At 33.9% G+C, this 20,941-nt stretch overlaps 1 protein-coding gene across 7 annotated transcripts in view; it reads right to left on the bottom strand.

The window, feature by feature from the left end:
* Positions 1–9,073: 9,073 nt before the first annotated feature.
* The window catches only part of LRP1B (LDL receptor related protein 1B), a 1,853,519-nt gene continuing 1,841,651 nt past the window's right edge, over positions 9,074–20,941 (bottom strand). For 3 of the 7 annotated variants that reach the window (XM_032387847.1, XM_032390176.1, XM_032393320.1), the window contains 4 exons: positions 18,740–18,830; positions 17,436–17,580; positions 14,424–14,522; positions 9,074–12,950 (listed from right to left, as the gene is read on the bottom strand). In XM_032387847.1, the coding sequence (XP_032243738.1) occupies positions 12,810–12,950; positions 14,424–14,522; positions 17,436–17,580; positions 18,740–18,830 (476 nt within the window). In that variant the 3' untranslated portion in view covers positions 9,074–12,809. The remainder of the gene's footprint in view (positions 12,951–14,423; positions 14,523–17,435; positions 17,581–18,739; positions 18,831–20,941) is intronic. The other 4 variants (XM_032389413.1, XM_032391016.1, XM_032391776.1 and 1 more) reach the window with 2 other exon arrangements.

Raw genomic sequence — 20,941 nt, 5'->3', positions numbered from 1 at the left:
TGTAGAGTATGTGTCATTTTAAATATTAAATGTGATTTGCCAGATTTTTTCATTTATACAAAACTGACTGTTCTTTTGTTGAAATCTGCACTAGAAGATGAATCAAATTTGGCACTTCCTTCTTGCCACACAGTGACCTGGACATAGTGATAACCATGTCCCATCTCAGCCAAATAGTCTGTAATGGGAAACTGGCACATCATAAATCTAGTGGCATGAAAGTGATTTTTGTAAAGAAGAAATGACACACATTTAAACAGGTCTTGTTACAATCTTCAAGCTGCCATTTCTATCTCAGATACAACCATCAAAGGGAGCAGAGTGGCCCTGTTGTTCTTTATCCCAGTCCTAATAGTTCCACTGAAATATGCAGGATATTTAGTATTTTAGGTATAGGCCTTTTTATCAATGTCTCTTCAGTATATCACTTAACGCATGAATGCCTTTTTAAAATTCATCTGGTGGGGCGCCTGGGTGGCTCAGTCATTAAGCGTCTGCCTTCGGCTCAGGTCATGATCCCAGGGTCCTGGAATCGAGCCCCACATCGGACTCCCTGCTCAACGGGAAGCCTGCTCCTCCCTCTCCCACTCGCCCTGCTTGTGTTCCCTCTCTCGCTGTGTCTCTCTCTGTCAAATAAATAAAATCTTTAAAAAAAAAAAAAAAAATAAATAAATAAATAAAATTCATCTGGTGATGTCAAATAAAATCATCCTACATTTTAAGAATAGAAACTAAACAAGTAAAGGGACCATGTTTCGATTACATATAGATGGTAAGGTTTTCTTCTAAGGCTCAAAAAGGCTTTTATTCATGGGTTAGTATAAGGAAACAACTGAGCTTGGAATTCATGAAAAACACTGTCATCTTATTAAAAAATGGATTCTGGATTAAAAAAAACAATAATTGAAGTAAAAATGAGGTAATTATTTTAAGACCCTATTGAAGATTTCAGTCAAAAAGGGAGGATACAATTTGGGCACTTTATTAATCATTCTTTTTTGGAGTTGTCTGAATTGGAAGCTACTCTATTGGGTTAACTCAATTAAAAGTGCTTGCAGGTATCATAAATCTCTTCATTTTAAGTGCATCATTAATTTTATGACAAAATTAACCCAACACCACTAGAGCAACAGGCAAATCTTGACAACTATTTTTTTAGACCATTCTAGTTGATATTTGAGGGGTCCACAAACAATTTTAACAGTTCACTAGGTTTTAACCTTGAGTCTACTCTAGCTGATGGGATCCTAGGATCGGCAGGGACATTACTGTTTCTATTGTCCTGTGGGAACAGTCAATGAAAAACACAGCTAGCTGTGATACATGAAACCTTTCCTTACCACACAGAACCATCCTTGATGTGTTCACTCTAATAGGGAAGATTACTTTCAGCTTTCTGCTTGCAGTGTTCTGATAACCTTGCATATTTAATTGTAATGGAGAGTCAAGTGACTTCTACAGAGGATGTATTTTAATTAGCTATCAAATGAATAGGGAGGTTGTTTGTCTAGATTTTCTTTCTTTGTACTAATTAATTGAGAGTCAAGGGTCGGGATCTTGTCTTGCAGAATCCATTGAAGACATTCATTTCAAATATTTATATACATCCACTTACAAGCATAGGACTCAGAGTTCATTTGACAATCTAATATAGGCAAAAAGGAACATTTTCATGAATGTGCTGGCATCACGCTGCAAGTCATAATGATTGCAAAGTAAATATTCAAAAAGGTTTATGTTTTCTGTTGCAGTCCTTAAGGTGAATAAAAGTGTATTATTTTAAATATCATTAAGCAAATGAAAGAGAAATCTATAGGCAAAGATTATATCTTAATTGACCAAAAATTATATTAAAAATAAAGGGCAAATCACTCCAAATTTGAAGAGTCCATAGAAAATAAATGGAAAGTAGAAATGAGGTAGTGTTTTGCATTCAATTACTTAAAATGAAAACATTTAGGCAAAAATTAATTCAGTTCTAAACTTCACCTTGTGCCTGGAGTTATATAGCACTACCAAAATGGTCACAATAATGTCAGTGATTTTAAAATTTATAAAACTATAAATATTAGGGGCATCTGGGTGGCTCAGTCATTAAGCCTCTGCCTTGGGCTCAGGTCATGATCCCAGTGTCCTGGGATCAAGCCTGGCATTGGGCTCCTTGCTCCGTAGGAAGCCTGCTTCTCCCTCTCACACTCCCCCTGCTTGTGTTCCCTCTCTCACTGTGTCTCTCTCTGTCAAATAAATAAATAAAATCTAAAAAAAAAAAAAAACCAAACAACCTATAAATGTTAGCCTAGAAAGTTTGCATCTGACATGCCTATATTTACTAAACATTTGAATGACCTCACCTGTGTCACTGTGTGATTTTGCAAAATGTGAGAAAATTCAGGATCCTGAAAAAGGTTGGGGACACCTGGGTCGCTCAACATCTGATTCTTGATTTCAGCTCAGGTCATGATCTCAGGGTTGTGGGACTGAGCCCTGTGTCAACCTCTGTGCTCAGTGCAAAGTCTGTTGAGGATTCTCTCTCTCTCCCTCTGCCCATCTTGCGCATGCACACATGCTCTCTCTTTCTCTAAAATAAATAAATAAATCTTAAAAAATATAAACGAAGGTGAACATAGTTATATGGTCAAAGTGAGTGTATATTGCTTTTCTTCAAGCATAAAAGAAATCTTTAACCCTTCCTCTGATAGGGATTGAAAAAAATGCTTTTGCCAGATTAATAGCTGCAAACAAAGTGCCACAGTTTGTTTGTTTTGTTTATTTAATATTTAGACAAATGGTTTAAGATGGGAATCACCACCACCACATCTTTCAAATCTTTAATTGTGGCATAGATCTCTGAAATTTCTCTGGGAATTTGTTCTTGCTTTTATTTTCACTATTCGGCCAGAAGATAGGGCAGTTTGGGAGAACTTCCACTTAGCCCTTATTTTAATCACTTTTCCTCCACAAATGCATGTCAGAGTTGTGCCAGATGCTCAGTATATGCATCCCAATTGTGTACTGAGGGGACAGAGAATAACTTCTGGGTAGATCCTTGGATGTACTAGATCCACTATATGATAAACTTGGGCCAAAACTTTACTCATTACTTGGATTCCACAGGCTCCCACTAAATGGGGGGGCATGATGATTTTCAGTAACCTTTAAGTTACTGAAAGCCTAGCAAAGTTATCTTCATCCATCTGGATGCTATATCCAACAACCCTCAAAAATTCTATTTCCTTTTTTCATTGCAAGGTTAAGACTGGTAATTGACATAGAACCCTTTGGTCTTCTGACCTACACAGCCTTGAGTTGATTATTAGCTAACCTAAGTTTATTTTCTTTTTTAAGCCTTAAATAAGTCATCCAACAAATCAATGTTTATAATTACTATTGTTCCATATTGTTTAAGAACCACAGCTACCATATAAGCCAATGCTCGATCTTCTTTTCTTTTAAAGATATATTTATTTATTTGAGAGAGAGAAAGAGAGAGAGAGTGCAAACAGGGGGAGGGGGAGCGGGAGAGGGGCAGAGGGAGAGAGAGGGGAAGAATCTCAAGCAGACTTCCCGCGGAGCATGGAGCCCGGCACGGGGCTCGATCTCACGATGCTGAGACCATGACCTGAGCCAAAATCAAGAGCCTGATGCTTAACCAACTGAGCCAACCAGGTGGATGTTGATCATCTATCTATAATTCATCCCAGTCACTGCCAGTGGGACTCTTAGAAATTGTGGTGTTACTGCATGTCTGGGTAATCATCACCCCACTTATCACCAACAATGGTGTCTTTATTATATCTGACTGGTGGGTGAATCTGTTTTTAGAATTCCTTCCTTTGGGGCGCCTGGGTGGCTCAGTTGGTTAAGCGACTGCCTTCGGCTCAGGTCATGATCCTGGAGTCCCTGGATCGAGTCCCGCATCGGGCTCCCTGCTCAGCGGGGAGTCTGCTTCTCCCTCTGACCCTCCCCCCCCATGTGCTCGCTCTCTCTCATTCTCTCTCTCTCAAATAAATAAATAAAATCTAAAAAAACAACAACAAAAAAAGAATTCCTTCCTTTGCTTTGACAGGCCACTTCATATTTCCTGAAGCAGAGCTTGAGACAAAGGCTTTATGCAGTTTATATTAGGTAATGATCTGGAGACTATGTATGGGAAACTGGGAATAGTACAAAAGCTCCACAGATGGGTATTTTCAAATTGATTACCACTATGTGAAACTTGGGCTGGTTTCTCAGAGAACTTCAGAAGAAACAGGAAGAATGAAGCACAGAATTAGCTGTCTAAAAGAAGGAAGGGGCATTTTTTAATGGTTAATGGTTTCTCCATTGGCTAATGGTTGCTCCATGGAGCATTAACACCTTCATATTCTCAGGTCACACATGCCTAAGTTCCAGGTGGGTTCCTGTAGAATTCCTTGTTCTCCCCATGGTTGGTCCTTATATCATTTGTCGTCAAATAATCAAGGTCAACTAAGAGTTAAGCTTGAGTAAGGAAGGACTGTAAACCTGGATGATTTGAGGGGGAGCACATTCTAGAGTGGATCATAAAGGTGCTCGACCAGTGAGGGAGAATATAAGAGAATTTATTTAACCTCATGGCAAGAACATCTAGAGCTTGCCTTTTGCACCAGCTCAGAGATGCCCCAGGGCAGAAAGCAAGAGTGCATTATAGGCCAAATAATGCCTCTCAAATATGTGCATGCCCTAGTCCCTGAAATCTGTGCATAGGTAACCTGACTGCAAGGGACTTTGCAGATTAATTTAAGGTAGTGGACCTTAAAATGAAGAGATTATCCAGGTTGATTCAATCTAATCCCATGAGCCTTAAACACAAAGGGCTTTCTCTGGATGATGGGGGAAGGGACCAGCAAAAGGGAAACCAGGGAAATTATAAATCTGATGGAAATATGAAACATGGTTCTGGGATGTTCTGGGGAGGATTTGTTTTCCCCATATTCTTTATCAAGATGCAAAGTCCTGGGATCTGTATTCAAAAAGGAAGTGGGTAGCCATCCTTCTGCTGTAGAGTGACTGCCCCCAATCCAAGATTCTACAGGCTTTCAAAGGGTGATGCTGCCAGAAAATAGGACAGACGCCTAGGACTGTTTCCAAGAAAGGGAAGGGGTGTGGAAGCACTAACGAAGCCTGTCTCTCTCCCAGTGAATTCACAGAGGTTAGAGCAAAACATAGGACATGATATTTGGGGATGTAGCTGGGTGTGGATTACAGAAAGAATCCTGGTCCTATGGTATACAGGAACATGTCATTTTTATGCACTTCTTTGTTTCATTATTTAAGTAAATAAAAACATACTGATATGAGAATGAAAATAGTCATACCAGGTTCTAGGAGAGACCCACTAGGATATATGAGGGAGAAATGGTCCAGGAACCATAGGCCTAAGAAAGATATTTAAGAGGCGTAAAATTGATGGCAAGTGGGAACAAGTAAATATTGCATACCCTACGTACTGGACAGCACTGGAGGTACAGTATCTTCTCCATAATTAAACATCAGTAAATGGAAGAGAAAAACATAAAAAGCACTTTGGACTATTACTATTTTTTAATTTCATAGCACAAGGACATGAGGGCATCGTTCCTTAGACTTACAGAATTGTTGAAAAAGAGAGCTTTTGAAAATTGGGTTGGTATTGTGAGTAGGAAACAGGAAACAGATACTATGACACCTCAGCAGAAAGCCATGAGAAGAAAATACACTAAACAGGACAATAAAAAACTAAGTTAAGAAGGAAGCTGAGTAAAATAAGGAAGGACTTGTTCCTGAGGTACAAGCATACATGAAAAATCAATTGAATCTGCAGGGTAAAAAGTAACTAAAAATGCAGGTCAGAAACTTGAAAATCTCTTCTAGAATAAAAGAAAAAAAAGAAAAATTATTAATATGATACATGTGTGAGAAAAAAAGAAAGACTTAACCTAAGAACTTCTGTGTATTAAAGAAATCAATTTGTACACAAGTAAATAAAGATATCTTGAAGAGGGGGCGCCTGGGTGGCTCAGTTGTTAAGTGTCTGCCTTCGGCTCAGGTTATGATCCCAAGGTCCTGGGATCGAGCCCCACGTCGGGCTCCCTGCTCAGCGGGAAGCCTGCTTCTCCCTCTCCCACTCCCCCTGCTTGCGTCCCCTCTCTCTCTGTGTCTCTCTCTGTCAAATAAATAAATAAAATCTTAAAAAAAAAAAAAAAAAGATATCTTGAAGAAAGCGAATCTCAGCTAAAAACGTTGTAAGTAGACAAAAGCAATAAAAACATAAGTGCATATGTGGAAAAATATATTTATTATAATTAGTTTTGTATTTTTAAGGCTGGGGATAAATGTTACAAAAAAAGAAAAATCTGTTTGGTCTCAGACTTATCCTTAACAACACTGAATACCAGAAGGCAGTGTGAGGCAGGTGCAACCTAATTTTGCAGGAAATGGAAAATCTCCATACATTGAGTTGAGTTGAGTTGACATTTGTTTGTGAAGACCTTAGAGAGATGTTTGTATAAATATAAGAGCTCAGCAAATAAACCACAGATAAAGGCTTTTTTTATAAGTATATTTGATGAAATATACCAATAAAATAAGACTTAAATAAAAATAAAGAAATTAAGAATGAAAAAATTATATAGTGAAAGGAATGATGAGTTTTAAAAGAGAAATATTAAATGTAAATATAGTTGAAAATATTCCAATTAATAAAGGGAAGACAAAAATATAAAAATACTATTTCTTTTAACACTTGTCAAAATAAAACCACAAACTGTATCAAAGACAATGAGGGTAAGTTAGATTGGGGAATCGAATGATATTAAACTTCTCATATTAGATGGAAAAAAGATATTTTTAAATTTTGGATTTAATTGTTAGTACATTTTTTAAAGTTAAAAATATTTAACAGTAAGACAATAAATAAATATCTTTCAAATCAAAAGACTAAAATAAATGCATTCATGCCATATGAAGTCTGCATAGGATAAACAGAAGCTGAATAAAAATAACTAAATGAAAGCTCAGAAAAGACATAAAAACAAATATTTTAATGTTATTATATTTTAAAAGGGGTAGAAAATTTAAATTTATGCATGAGTCTACAACAAATGAAAATTCTTTAAAATGATAACTGGTTATTTCTAGTGTTTTAGTGGTAATTTTTCTTTTTTCTTTATATTTATTTTCTACATTTTCTAAAATGACTTTTTTTTTAAACTAGAGAATAAGCAATACCGGGATACAGGTTATGACAAAATAGTCAAAGAGGAATACTGGCTTCCTGCACTGTCACTTTGGATAGAAAAAAAGAGAAGCAAACGGAGAGAAATATGATGATTTTACATTAAGGAATAAGAAACTAGGGATTAGTTATCCCTCTGGGTAAGAGTAGTGATTTCTAAAAATTATAAGCCAAAGAAGCGAAACATGACTGAATTTTACAAAAATAGGAGAGAAATGCCATCTTCACAATTAATGGGACATCCAAGGCAGTGTGTGAAAATATGTGAGGTGTGTGTTAATGTTGTTGTTGTTTATTTATATAGATTTCCACAAATATACCGTTGAAGCTAGCTGACTGCAAGGACGGAGGTTACACCTGTTTAGAAATCTCATTGTTCAGTTATTTCCTACCTAACTTTCGACATTACCCACTGAGAAATGTAGCTCATTAGTGAAGTTACTCTAAACTTCAACTCTGTGTATTGTTTTTTAAGTATCTCCATAAACAGCCTTATATTTCAAGCTCCTAATTTTTTTTCTCAATCAGATTTCACAGTTTATTCTGTATGTGAAAAAGTATTTTCCCATTTACAGTTAAATTACTGACCTGAATAAGATGTGTATGGTTTTCACTATGGACATTATTCTTTTGAAAGGTTATAACAGTTTTAGTACTGGTTTCCCAAGTTACTATGGCGTAAATAGCTAGAAATCAATTGCATCAGGAGGCTCATATTTTATGTATTAAAACTGCAGAAGAAACTACAGTTGAAAAATTATCTTGGAGTAAACAAATGAGTAAAGCATGAGTACTATATTGCTTAATTTCACCATTATCTTACAAACCCCAGCTACAGGGACAGACTATCCATCAGAGAAAATGAACACAGTTTAAGCATAGAATTTATCAAATAAGCCATCTTCAGTACCAATTTTTCTTTTGATTTTTGATCACTTTGGGTACAAAAAATGATAGGATTCACTGGAAACTATTTTTCAGAATACGTTACAGCCATTTAAATATAATAACTATTAGAGAAAAGTTAAACCAGAGAATTCATTTCATTTCATTTTTTTTTTTAGACTAGATACATGCATAGCACATTATGAAGTACATGTTCCTGGACCTGTGGATATTATATCATCAAAAGCTAAATGTTGTTCTGAGTAAAACTACTTCTGTATATTGTTAATTATCTTTATCTTTTTCTTGGTGTGTTAACTTTCTGGATATATTAGCAATGGAATTGGTAACAGAACTGAAAGATGAACCATTTTCTGGCTCTTTTTGTTGTTTTTCTCATATTCAAAATACATGGAAAAAATAATTTTTTGTGCTATATTATCTGGTAATCACCTTCACAAAGAAGTGCTTGAGTCTCTCCTTTTCTTACAAGCTACAATTCAAGGGTTTCTATTTAAACAATGATTTTAATTTGCATTAAATTATATCATCTAATTTTGAAAAAGTTTTCATTAAATAAACTGATGGAAACTGGAATGGAGCATTAGGTAAAGAAAACAGCTTTCAAAAAATGGTGAGTTCTATTTTGCTCAACTCTGTAGGATTCTTAGCCTCTTATATTTTAATTTCTATTTATTTATTTATTTTTAAAGATTTTATTTATTTATTTGACAGAGAGAGACACAGCGAGAGAGGGAACACAAGCAGGGGGAGTGGGAGAGAGAGAAGCAAGCTTCCCGCTGAGCAGGGAGCCTGATGTCAGACTCGATCCCAGGACCCTGGGATCATGACCTGAGCCGAAGGTAGACGCTTAACGACTGAGCCACCCAGGTGCCACTATATTTTAATTTTTAAAGTAAAACTACGTGAAAGAGTTGATTCTGTAAATAGCAATAGTATTCTTAGGAATCAGATTTTACATCAAGAGTGTTTGAAGATATGGACATGTGAGGGGCTAAAGGAAAATAAGCAGTGTATTTTTTTTCCTATTCATTTCACCACATACACCAATTTTCTCAGTTAGGGTTTGGAAATTGTGGGTACTTTGCATATTATAGTTCATTTATAGTAGCTATAACATACACTGAGTATTGAACTTCTTCATATCTGAGTTATCATAAAAGCGGAAAGTAACATTTATACAAGAAAAGTACAAGCTTAAATCTCAACCTCAAGAAACAATGAAATAAGCATATAATCGAACACAAAACAAAATAAAACATAATCATAAATGACATTAAATGGCCAAATAAAACATTTACATAAATTAAAATAGCCCAAATTTACACAAAACTGTTTCTAAATGAAACTTTTCTCCCTTAGTTGGTTCTCCCTTTTTTGTTTTGTTTTGTTTTTTTACTGTATAGGCACTTTACTAATACCAAATTTCTGTAACTCATGCATCATCAGTATTAAAAACTTAAAGACTTCGGAGGGAGCACCATGATTTTGATGCTGAGGGGCTTTTTTCTTTCTTTCTTTCTTTTTTCTTTTTTTGACTTAGCTGTTTCAGGTGAGAGTTTTTTAATAATGGAAGGCAGAACACAGCCCTAGATCATTTGTCCTTAATAAGTGCATTTTTTTCCCCAGAAGAAATTTGGCAGTCTGTAGACATTTTGGTTGTTGCAACTTTGGGTGGTATTAGTAATATCTAATGGGTAGAAGGCATAGATCCTGCTAAATATCCTTCCCTAAAAGGACAATAAAGAATTAACTGGGCCCAAATGTCTAGAAAACCCCTACTTTAGAAGAATAGTCATTTGGGTAGGAAGGAGAATTTACCATGAAATATTCATTTTTAGAAAATATGTTCCATCAAATCTTGAAGGAAAGTTTTAGGAAGTATTTTGGTGATGGCATTTATAAAGGATGGTCACCGTGGAGGAGAATTATACACCTGAATTTCCAGCATTTATATGAGTTTTTGCATAAGAGTATTGAAGTAGAAAGAGCTAGAGCTATATAAATAAATTTAAGTAGTTGAAAAAATATCTTTGTCCTGTAAAGACTGAAGGCAAAATAATTGCAAAAAGAAAGACTATGAACTCTGATGTGGACTTGAGTGCACCAGCATGGGATGGTGAAGCATACTGTGGACATAAGGACCCTGATAATGTAGATGGGACCTCAGGGTTAAAAAGTATATCCCGAACTCTCTCAAGTATGGTTTTCATCAATGCCCTAGTGAAAAAATAGGCCATTGTGCCAGACTCTGGGTGTTAGTTAGTTGTCTGTACATCATAAATGATATGCTAGATATTTATACCACTGTTAACTGTATCAAGATCATCTCAATCTGTAGGTTCCGTTTCCTTCGAATAATAATTTCAGTTACATTTATAAAGCTCTAATATAAAAAGGCCACTTTAGATAATATAACTCAATGATAGCTCCAGTAAATCAGAGCCTCCTGTATTTCCTTCTCCAGGCTGATACTCCAGGTCGGTATACCAATAACCATTCCACTTACAAAATAATGCCTAAATAGCATCTCATGCAATCTGAGTTTTCCATAAAGTACACTTTCTGAGAATGGGAAAGGCAGGAAGAGCTTTGGCTTGTTTCAACACAATTGTCACATTACTGTGTCTATAACCTACCTCTCTTTCTACTGCAATATAAGAATCCATAAGAAGCAATGTAAGATGGGGGAAAAATATGAAGCAAGGAAAATGTTTCTGCTCCAAGAAGAGAGAAAATGCTTTCTCTATTGTGCTTTTAAAAGTGATGCAATGAAATCTATCTAACCCAGAAAGTATGCTCTAAGGATATAACAAAAATTACGTCTCATGTTTACTAAAATAGTTTCCTAGGGATATTACAGTCCACAAATAAAAGAATTTTCTTACTTTTAAAAACTACCCAACACAAGCTCTTAAATATGTAGAATTTCATTTAAATAAGTCAGTCAACAATTTTTTATAAAGTATTTAACACTTCATTGTAGAAACATAGGCAAAATGACTATTATAACCAAAATGAAAAATACTGTTCAATTTAAAAAATGTACTTAAACAAGAACCTGAAAAAGTTTATGATATGCATAACATTGTTCAAGCAAAATTGCACTAGTATTACATAAATCAATAGTTTATAAAGGCCTCAATATGGCAAAGTTTAGAAATAGGTAGTATGCATGCACATAGTACAACAAAAAGTCTCTTTATAAAACAGCAGTTTTTTTTTTTTTTTAATGCTTGTACAAAGGGATAAAGAGCAACCACAAACATATTTCATCTGTTAGGTTAATACATTATGACAGCTAAAAGTCAGTCATGTCTATCAGAGGAACAAAAAGCCCTCCATACCTTGTGAATAAATCTTTTGTGCCTTTAAAGATATCTGTATAAAAATGCTATCCTTTTTTATACAACTTAAATAAATCGTACTTATTTCAGTCAAAATTTGAAAACAAACAAACAAAAAGTGAATGGGGTCCATGTGTTTTGCATAACCAAAAGAAACCAGAGTACCAGAGTAACTGGTCAGCATTTATACTCTCCACCTTTGATTATGGACAGATAATTGTTCTTCTATATCCTGGAAAGTCCTTTAAGAATATATTTTAAATAGGGCAAATATTGGATTAGTCATACTGTATATTGAAACTATTTACCAACTACTCTATACTATAACGGTTGTTTTGCCTCTTCCTCTTGACCTAGCAAAGAGAATGCATTCACATAATTGAAATTCTGTCATCAATTTGTGTGCTTATGTATTATTGTTCAGTGTTCTGTGTGGTAAGGGGTTGGGTTAATCTTCCACAAAATGCACATGACTAGGAAGAACTTCCTAAGGCATGCGTACCCAATGCCCTGTTGTGCTCTAGGCTGGCTATTTACCTCAGGACTGAGGGAGAACAAAAGGTCTTATCCCATAGCAAGTGTGGTCTTTCCACTTCTGGTTATATTTTTGCTATGTTCTACCACCTAAATATAACTATTGTTTACAGGGTGTATATGTTTAGTATATCACATAGAGTCCACTAAATTTTGGCAAATGTGGTTGTAGGTATTCATGCAAATTATTAATTGTATATATTTTTAAAAGTTTTTCCTCAAAATTTTCATCTACCACTTGGCAATCTAAGGCTAATTTCAAAGCAGGTGATGCTGGAATTGTGAGGGCTAGATATTTTCAGCAGTCTGAGTCAATATTAATGTGCACAAACAAGAGAGTTGACCATTCAATCATTCTTCCATCAGTTTAAATGGAAAAGTAAAATGACATTGTATTACAGCTTTCAGACCATATAATGAAAAAGTGCAGAGATTCTCTTTGTTGATTAAGTAGAACCAAAAAAGTTCATATAAAATAGATTGCTCATATTCACACTACAAAGGAATATGTTGTTTTTAATTTTTAACAAATCCAAAGGTGAATCATATCAGCAGCATTGTTGTAAATTGTATTGTAGTGCAGTTCTTTTTCATAAAAATACCATACAAATGGTCAATCAATAGTCATCAGCAAAAAGTAAAACCCAGAAAACTCAGAAAACGATTAACCAGGAGAAAGATAAAGAAGGAGGTAATGCTGATGCCAAAACAAGTATAATACTGTTGGAACATACAAAAGTAATCCTTATATTTTATACATTTATACAGCATATAAAAGGTATCACTGATTATGCCACTGTCTCTCTTATCCCAATTTCTATTTTCTTTGGAAGCAGTTCTTTCCTTTCATCAACACTTCCTAAGGAGTTTCGACAGTTTTGCCCATCCATATATAGTTTTGCATACACCGGATTGGAGTAATTTGTTGGCTGAAGGAGAAAAAAAAAATAGAGAAATTCAATTTTTGTCATCAATTCTGACCACATTAGTTATTTTCTAGGATGTCTATCTTTCAATGTTAACCACATTTATATGCAATACATTTAATTTTCTAAATAGTAATTACGTAAATGTAATTGAATTTCTGTTTACAGGCTTTAGTTGACTTTTGTGCGGTATTAGATAAAAACATAATTGTACGTTTTTCAGGTAACTGGTGAATCTAAGTGGAGCTTTGACATAAAAGTAAAAGCCCAAAGATATCTTTGTGAAGACAGTATTCACTGAGATTACTTAAAAGCATGAAACGTTAAACCAAATCATCTTATTTCCAGTCCGTGTGCTTGCCCCCTCATCACCAGAGCAGTGGCAGGAAAGATGTGTTTACAGAAAGTCATCTAATTGCTTGAGGCTTATAATTTCTTCAATATGAAGTTAAAAACAGGGAAACAAAGAAAATAATAGTAAAATACATTGGTGGAATAGACTTTAAAATAAAGACAATATTTTTGCTTCAAACAAGTTATATGTATTTATTATTGTAAATACTTTTGGACTCTTCCAAGGATTTGAAGTTCATAGTTATCGTAATTTTCATAGATACCTAGAGCACTTTGAAGTAGAATCGAGACATGCAGAAGTGATCTCTTCCAGTTGAAAACATGCAATGTTTATCATTTTATTAATTGTAACTTAACCCAAGAAGTTACTGCTTAGTTTTTGTTTACTTTTGTTTTTGTCTTCCCAAATGCAGAACACTAAATCTCAGTTCCGGCAAAGAAACATATAATCTTTGAGCCATGCAAATGAGACAAACATGATAAAAAATGAGAATGAAAAACAGCTGATGTGAGAGAGGTACAAAGGAGAACATACTCATCCCCAGGAATCTTTATACCCTTATTTTTATCCCTCTTCCATCTACCATAAACCATGTAACTTAAGACTGAGTACCTTCCTCTAGAAACTAGTTACTTAATAAAAAAAATTTTTAAGAGGGGTCTCATTAGACCATTTCTAATTTCTCAATATGATGCCACATTTTGTAGTATATTTTTATTTAAGTGGACATCAAACTTGTAAATACTAAACAAAATATCTTAATAGGAAATGAATAAAACCAAACATGAATATAAGTTTAAATTTTTCAGTTTCAATTTCTGGCTAGAGATTTCTAAGAATAGCAAAAACTCATTTTTATTGTTAAAGTGCTGTGACATTTTCAAAATCAGCAGAAGAGATATTTCTACTTACTAGCTTTTCTAAAATGATAACATGTTGTCTTTGTAATCTTGCATAAGCGGGACATCTAACATAAGCCTCAGATTTTAATACTGTTTTGAATTCTCTTGTTAATTAAAAACTCAATTAAAGACATCCCTTATCTAAGTCCAGCCATCATCTTTCATTGCGAGGGGTTCTGTGATGGAATGGATATGGAATAATGAATTTTCTTCTCTCACCCCAGCAGTTAGTGGTCCTTTCAAATCAGAGTTTAGGTAGATGGGAGGCGCTGTGTGCGGAAGCTTGAAAGCACTGGACCCTCCCCCTATATACCTGGCCTGTATGTAAACAGAGAATTTTAGTTTCCGACCTAATATCATGGAACGATTTTCATTGACATGAACTCATATTAAGTCATAAAAATAGCATAAAAATAGCATAAAAATACTCATTAGCCCTGGGGCACAAACAGTGTGTTCATCGTAGCTTTAATAGATTAAGAAAAAACTATAAATATGGGATCTGTGCTTCTTAAGTAGACATTTCTGTTATGTTCAGCTTACTGATAGTCACGCCATGCATCAAGATACCTCCATACATTTCTATTTATTTAACTTCATCCTTCCCAAAGAAATCATATTTTTGCTAACTACTCTGTGAAAAATATACAAGACTCCCCCACTTAAGGTTTTGTCCCTTTGAAAAGTTCTGACAGTAGCCCATTTTGAACACTCAAATATCTGACTGCTTCTAATTAAAGATTCATCACCACTCTATATTTAAAAAAATTTAAAAATGTTACATTTTAAAAAAAATCTGTATTTTGGAAATCTGACTCTCCAAATGAATTACTAATTAAACTAGTTCACTAAGTCTCCATGCAAGAACACTGACTTTAGATTTTCTTGGGTTTAAGGGCAGAATTAGCCAATCTGGTACAGTCATATTCGGGATAGAGTACTTATTAGTGACCCCAAATGGGGGAAAAAGCTAGGCAAAAATTTGAAGACCATAAAAAAATTAATGTACAAATTTGAAGTAAATTAAAGGTGAGTTGAAAAAAAAATTAACTATCAACTCTTAACAATGAATAATCACAAAGTTGGGGATAAGGGCAAGGGTCTCAGAAAAAGATTTTAAATATAAAATCAGGTCAATATTGCCTCTTCATTTTCCCCCATAAGGACCTCATTGAAAAAATATTGAAAATAATCTAAGTAAAATTTGAGATGAATTTGGAGATAAAACCAGTAAATACTAATTTCCTTTTTTTGAAATCTTCAAACTGTTCTGTGATTGCCTCCATAGTCAAATATTTTTTATTAACTTTACTTACTGTTTCAGTTATTTTGATTAGAAGATATGATTGAAGTATAAATTTTATCCATTTTGAAAATAATGAAAATGCTTTATAAAATCCTTTTTATGTGTGATGCAATTTTCATTTGATCACATCATGACTATATCAAACCATCATAACTCAGCAAATACTCTATGAAAAACATTTGGTCATTAAGGTTGCTTCGGTGTGGTCCTCTTCTTTCTAAAATTGTTTATACCTATTAGGACTAGCTGTGTCTCTTGCAGTTACTTCTTAGGCAATAATTCATATTTACATTTCAAAAATCAGAAGCTAGCTAGACTCAGCCATCTAAGTCACATTAATGTAATTTTGGTCAATCAGTCAGCAAATTGGTAAATAAATATTTATTGAATGTTATGTGCAAAGTACATTAAAAGTATATCTGAGGGGCACTGAAGCATAGTTTTATCTTCCTAGAGTAAATGTGGAAAAATTTTTAAATGGAGTACTAAAAAGCTATTTTCTTTAAGTAACCAAAATTGGCTTAATTCTATCACTAGAAATAAAAATGATGGGGAAAATGAGAACTCTCCTTATGAAAAGTGTATAAAGTATGTCCTCATCAGTTCATATTATACTTACAATGTACTTTCTCCTAAGAAAAATTCAAAGAATACGAGAAGTCTATTATTTATCTTCTTCATAGATAAATTATGAAATAACAATGTGCATAATATATAGAGTCTTCCATTTTTAAGTAGAAAACACTGAAACTTAGGTTTCTAGGATTTATTTCATGAACAACTTCAAATGTAGGAGTTAATTAGTGAATTAATAATTAATAATAAGTATAAATTTACTTCTAATTAGGAAAAAAAGTCACTACAATATCCTCTGATAGTGTAAAAATTTATACATGCACTAATAATTGATTCCTTTTCAGAGAAATAAATATTTGACCATCGATTTCAGGCTCAGATAGTCTGGCCATGGATTCAGAACTAGCCTGAATGTATGGGACCCTATTCAACATCTTTGGAAACAGCTGTTGCTATGAGCGCAAACCCATTTGGACATAGATTGTGATTATTTACAATGTAAAGGTGCATTTTGGACAAAGCATCTTTAATTTTTCAGAAAATAAATTAGCTATTCAATAAATGAATGAGTAAGCTAAGAAAAATCATTCCGTAATAGCAAATTGATGTTCTTAACTCACAGTAAAATAGTCTATCATTACCATACAAAATATGAAGATAATACAGTGTAGTGAATCTTTGCAAGTTTACTTTATCTGGATAATTGTATCATTTATTTATTTCTCTTAAAAGCTGCTAACCTGAGCATACAATGATAAGAATAGAAACTTTACCAAAAAAGTTAGATTTTTAGGCTGTGTGTATCAACAACGTGACTCAAATCGATAGGAAGGCTATTATAGTAGAAAAATATTTTTCAAATTTTTACAAACTTTGATTTGATTACAAACAAATCAAATGATTACAAACAAATCCAAGGGCACAGCTTAGCTGAATCAATGAAACACTACTGGAAATAAAATACTTACTTTGACAATGAAGTACTGCACTCTTTTTATTATTAAAAAATAAATCAGACAGTATTTTTATGCTAGGCTGTATATTTAGATACGCCAACATCTCAACACATTTGAGTAAAACATTATTTTAAGTAAACTATACATGTTTATAAACTAAATGAATGAATACATATGTATTTTCCAAAACATGTTATCTTAACTTCATGCTTCAGGTGAATGCAAGCCATAATTTTATTTTTTTCTTTAAAAGAGACTATAACATTCAATGCATCCTAAAGTTCTTCACTGTGACTTCAGATAAAAGAAATGCTGATAAAATTCAGGACTATATTACAGATAAATGACTCAGGAATGTTAGTGCTTACTGTCTATCATCTTAAAACATATTACCTTTGTTGCATCTATCATAAAACCAGGATCTAAAAGACCTCCATCGTTGTGATCATGATCCACCTCATACATGTTATAAGATGGATTCCCAATTTCTACATTGATTCCTCCGTTGATAATAGGCTGTCTTCTAATAGTTTTTGTCCTAGAATATGTGAACATTAATGCAAGTGTAAATTGTCTCAATATTACAATCATGATACATAAAGCTATCATATTTGTAGATTTACTGACTTATTTTAACATAACTCACAGAGTTCATAAATAAAAGTGCATTAAAAATAAATATTTATCAAGTCATAGAAGAACCGAAAAAGTCTTAATGTGATAGGTTAGTTATTTCCCCAAATTACTTAGATTTGACAGCAAAAAATGCACTTGGAACATATTCCTCTTAAATAGCTGATACGTTAGTTGAAACTGAATATTCACTAATTCGTTATTTCTTAAATTAACTTTTACCCTTTATTTCTGAAAACTATGACTATAAAGTAGTGATAAAGAATCTTTGAAATAAATTGTTTTCTTTTTTTTTGTTTAATTTATTTATTTGACAGAAAGAGAGAGAGGGAGCAGAAGCGGGGGGAGGGGCAGAGGGAGAGGGAGAAGCAGGTTTCCCACTGAGCAGGGACTCAATCCCAGGACCCCAGGATCATGACCTGAGCTGAAGGCAGATGCTTAACGGACTGAGCCACCCAGGCACCCCTGAAATAGATTGTTTTCAATCCCCAAGTCATCCTTTTTTAAAAAACTGACTCACAAACACTTGGTTCCAGATAATAACCCTACAGACAACCTACTCCTTCCAGATCTTTATAACTTCATATTCACATAAATTGAAAAATCACACTTCCAGGAATATATAACATAAACCAATGCAGAATTTGTGAATGAAATGCAGAAGTTGTGATACATAATACATATTCAGTATCATTGTATTGATATTACTAATCTTACACATTAAGATAATAGGGTGCACTTCAGAGACTCTTGCTGTTTCATGGAAAAACTACCAAAAATGTAAAATTCTACTGAAATTTTAATTAATATGTGCCCTTGTTAGTTTTGTTAGAATATATAAATGGAACCATTCCGTCAACATAACAAAGGAGACGAGAGTTCTGAATTATACTCACTTTAAAATGAAATAGAAGGATAAAATAGTTCGAAAACAAGATTTTGCAGTTGGAATAACTAAATCATGTTTTTAAGAATTAAAAAAAATTAAAAGGAAAAACACTACGTTTTTGTAACTCTGTATGTAATTTATTTACTGACCTTTTGTCTAAACCATTGAATCTTACCTTCTTTTTCTTTTACAAAGCACTAAACCAATTACTAAGGTGGTTATCAAAGTCACCAGGAGGACTAGAGGCACAATGATAGCGATGCTTCCTGAAAAAGAAATGCATGAATAGGTGAACGCATAAATAAAATGATTTAAAGAGTGATATAACTGAATACTTTACTATACCAAATCATTTGACCATTGATGTAATGAAAAGTAAGGCTCAGGCCAAATGTCTATATTCTTAGTTCATAACTCTGTTACTGAAAAATCACTCTCCTATTAAATACTTGATCTGCTGGAAATGTTTCTTTAGATATCTTTCATTTATGTGTTGCAGTTAAATACCTTGAGGTTAGAAATGATGATTTCTTTGTCACTCTGAGTCTGATTCTCACTACACACATTTACTTGCAATGATGTAAGTAAGTACATGTTGGTAACTTATTATAAATCAATGGTGACTGAACACACATTTACATAGTTCCACTGGCTACAATCCCGCCTTTACTTTTGTTCCTTTAGCTATAAATATTCTCTATCAGTGAGTAATTGTGGCAAATCAGATGGCAGCCTGGTCAAATAGAAGGACATCAGAGTTGGATTCAGATAGACAGAGCCTGAATATCACTTCCACGACTTACTTAGAATGAGCCCTTGGATAGGTTATTTCAAACTTGAGGCTCATGCTCCTCACCAATAAAAAAGAGACAAGGAGACCTACTACACAGGGCTATTAATTTGGTTCAACAGAATAGTGGGGTGGGGAGGCAAAGGGGATTCTCTTTCTTAAGTTCCATTCCAGAATAATTTCAGCAAAATAAACCTGAGGGTTTGGCTTATATTATAAATGTCCATTTTCACATTTTTCCATGTATTTACAAAAATTATCTTAGGTTGTATCACTTATCTTCAAAATGGAATAAAAGATCTATGGAAGAGATCTCCAAGAGTGGTCAGAGAAACTGGGTCTTAGTTTTTATGCATCTGAGCATAGGGGAGAAACAAAATGGAGGAGAACCTGTATTTCTGCCTTGGCAATAAGAGCATCCATTCCACCACCTCCCCCTGGCCCCCCCAGAGGAAGGAGAGAATACCCCTTTGTTGGTAATGTGATCCACAGGAGAATACACCTACAGTTATGTCATGCAGGAAGAGAACTGAGAAGGTTGTTTAATAACAAGAGAGTATTAAGTAGTTCTATCAAGTCCCTAACGTTAACTTTTCCAACATAAATATCTAGTACCTATGACACAAAGGCTTTTGTCCCTTTAGAATAAGCATCTGGTTGATTCCGTTGAGTCAGCGAAAAACTAAAGCAAGTGAACCTCAAAACTAATTGAAATTTTTTGTGGGGATCTTGAATGGCTCAAGAATGAAATATTAGGAATTAGTAAGTATATAAACTTTCCTCTGCAAATACACATGCATGTAAAAATACTGTGGTAGAAATTAATGGTAATATTTAGCATAATAAGCAGCTCCTAAGGGTTACAAAATAGTAATACAGATCAGTTTTGACAACTGTAGACAGAAGATATCTGTGTGACATAGTCCATACTGGAGATTGCTTACCAAAATACCAAAAAGGCTTTATTAAGGAACTATCACGTATAAAATAATCTTCTAATTTGGAACTTTAAAAATCATTTGTTTAAAATAACCAAATAACTACCTTTTCCATGCAAGAAAAAAAAAAGGGACTTGCCTTATTTAGTCAGTTTCTAAAATGTAAAGCTCATTCTATTATTTCGTGTTCTTACCAGGACTCTACAACTTAGCGAGTTTGATATTATATTACCTTCTTGGTTTGGGGAAAGTGAACTTTATATGAATGTGTAATTTATTAGTAATTAATGAAAGTAGAGAATCTGGCACCTTGGATAGTAATTAACATTTATTCACAAATTTTTAAATACCAGTGAACAGCTTGGTCTCTTCATAAACTATGACTTCAACTGACTGATCATGACTTTATAAATATCCCTACTTCATTATTTTTCTTTTTTCCCCTAAAATTTGTGGTAAATTGATAGATAGAAAATACCAATTCTGGTCTTAGGGTATATAGTTACTTTCCCTTCACTGCCAACTGTATATTATTTAAAAAAAAAGATTTTATTTGTTCTATATAGTTTCTTTTATTCTTATATAAGGTAGAAATGCTGTTATGTGTACATGCTAAAAAACTTACCAATCTCCATCTTTTTCTTTCTCC

The sequence above is a fragment of the Phoca vitulina genome, unplaced genomic scaffold, assembly GCF_004348235.1.
Source record: "Phoca vitulina isolate PV1807 unplaced genomic scaffold, GSC_HSeal_1.0 scaffold1, whole genome shotgun sequence".
Classification (NCBI taxonomy): Eukaryota; Metazoa; Chordata; class Mammalia; order Carnivora; family Phocidae; genus Phoca; species Phoca vitulina.
This window is presented reverse-complemented; position numbering and strand designations above follow the sequence as displayed.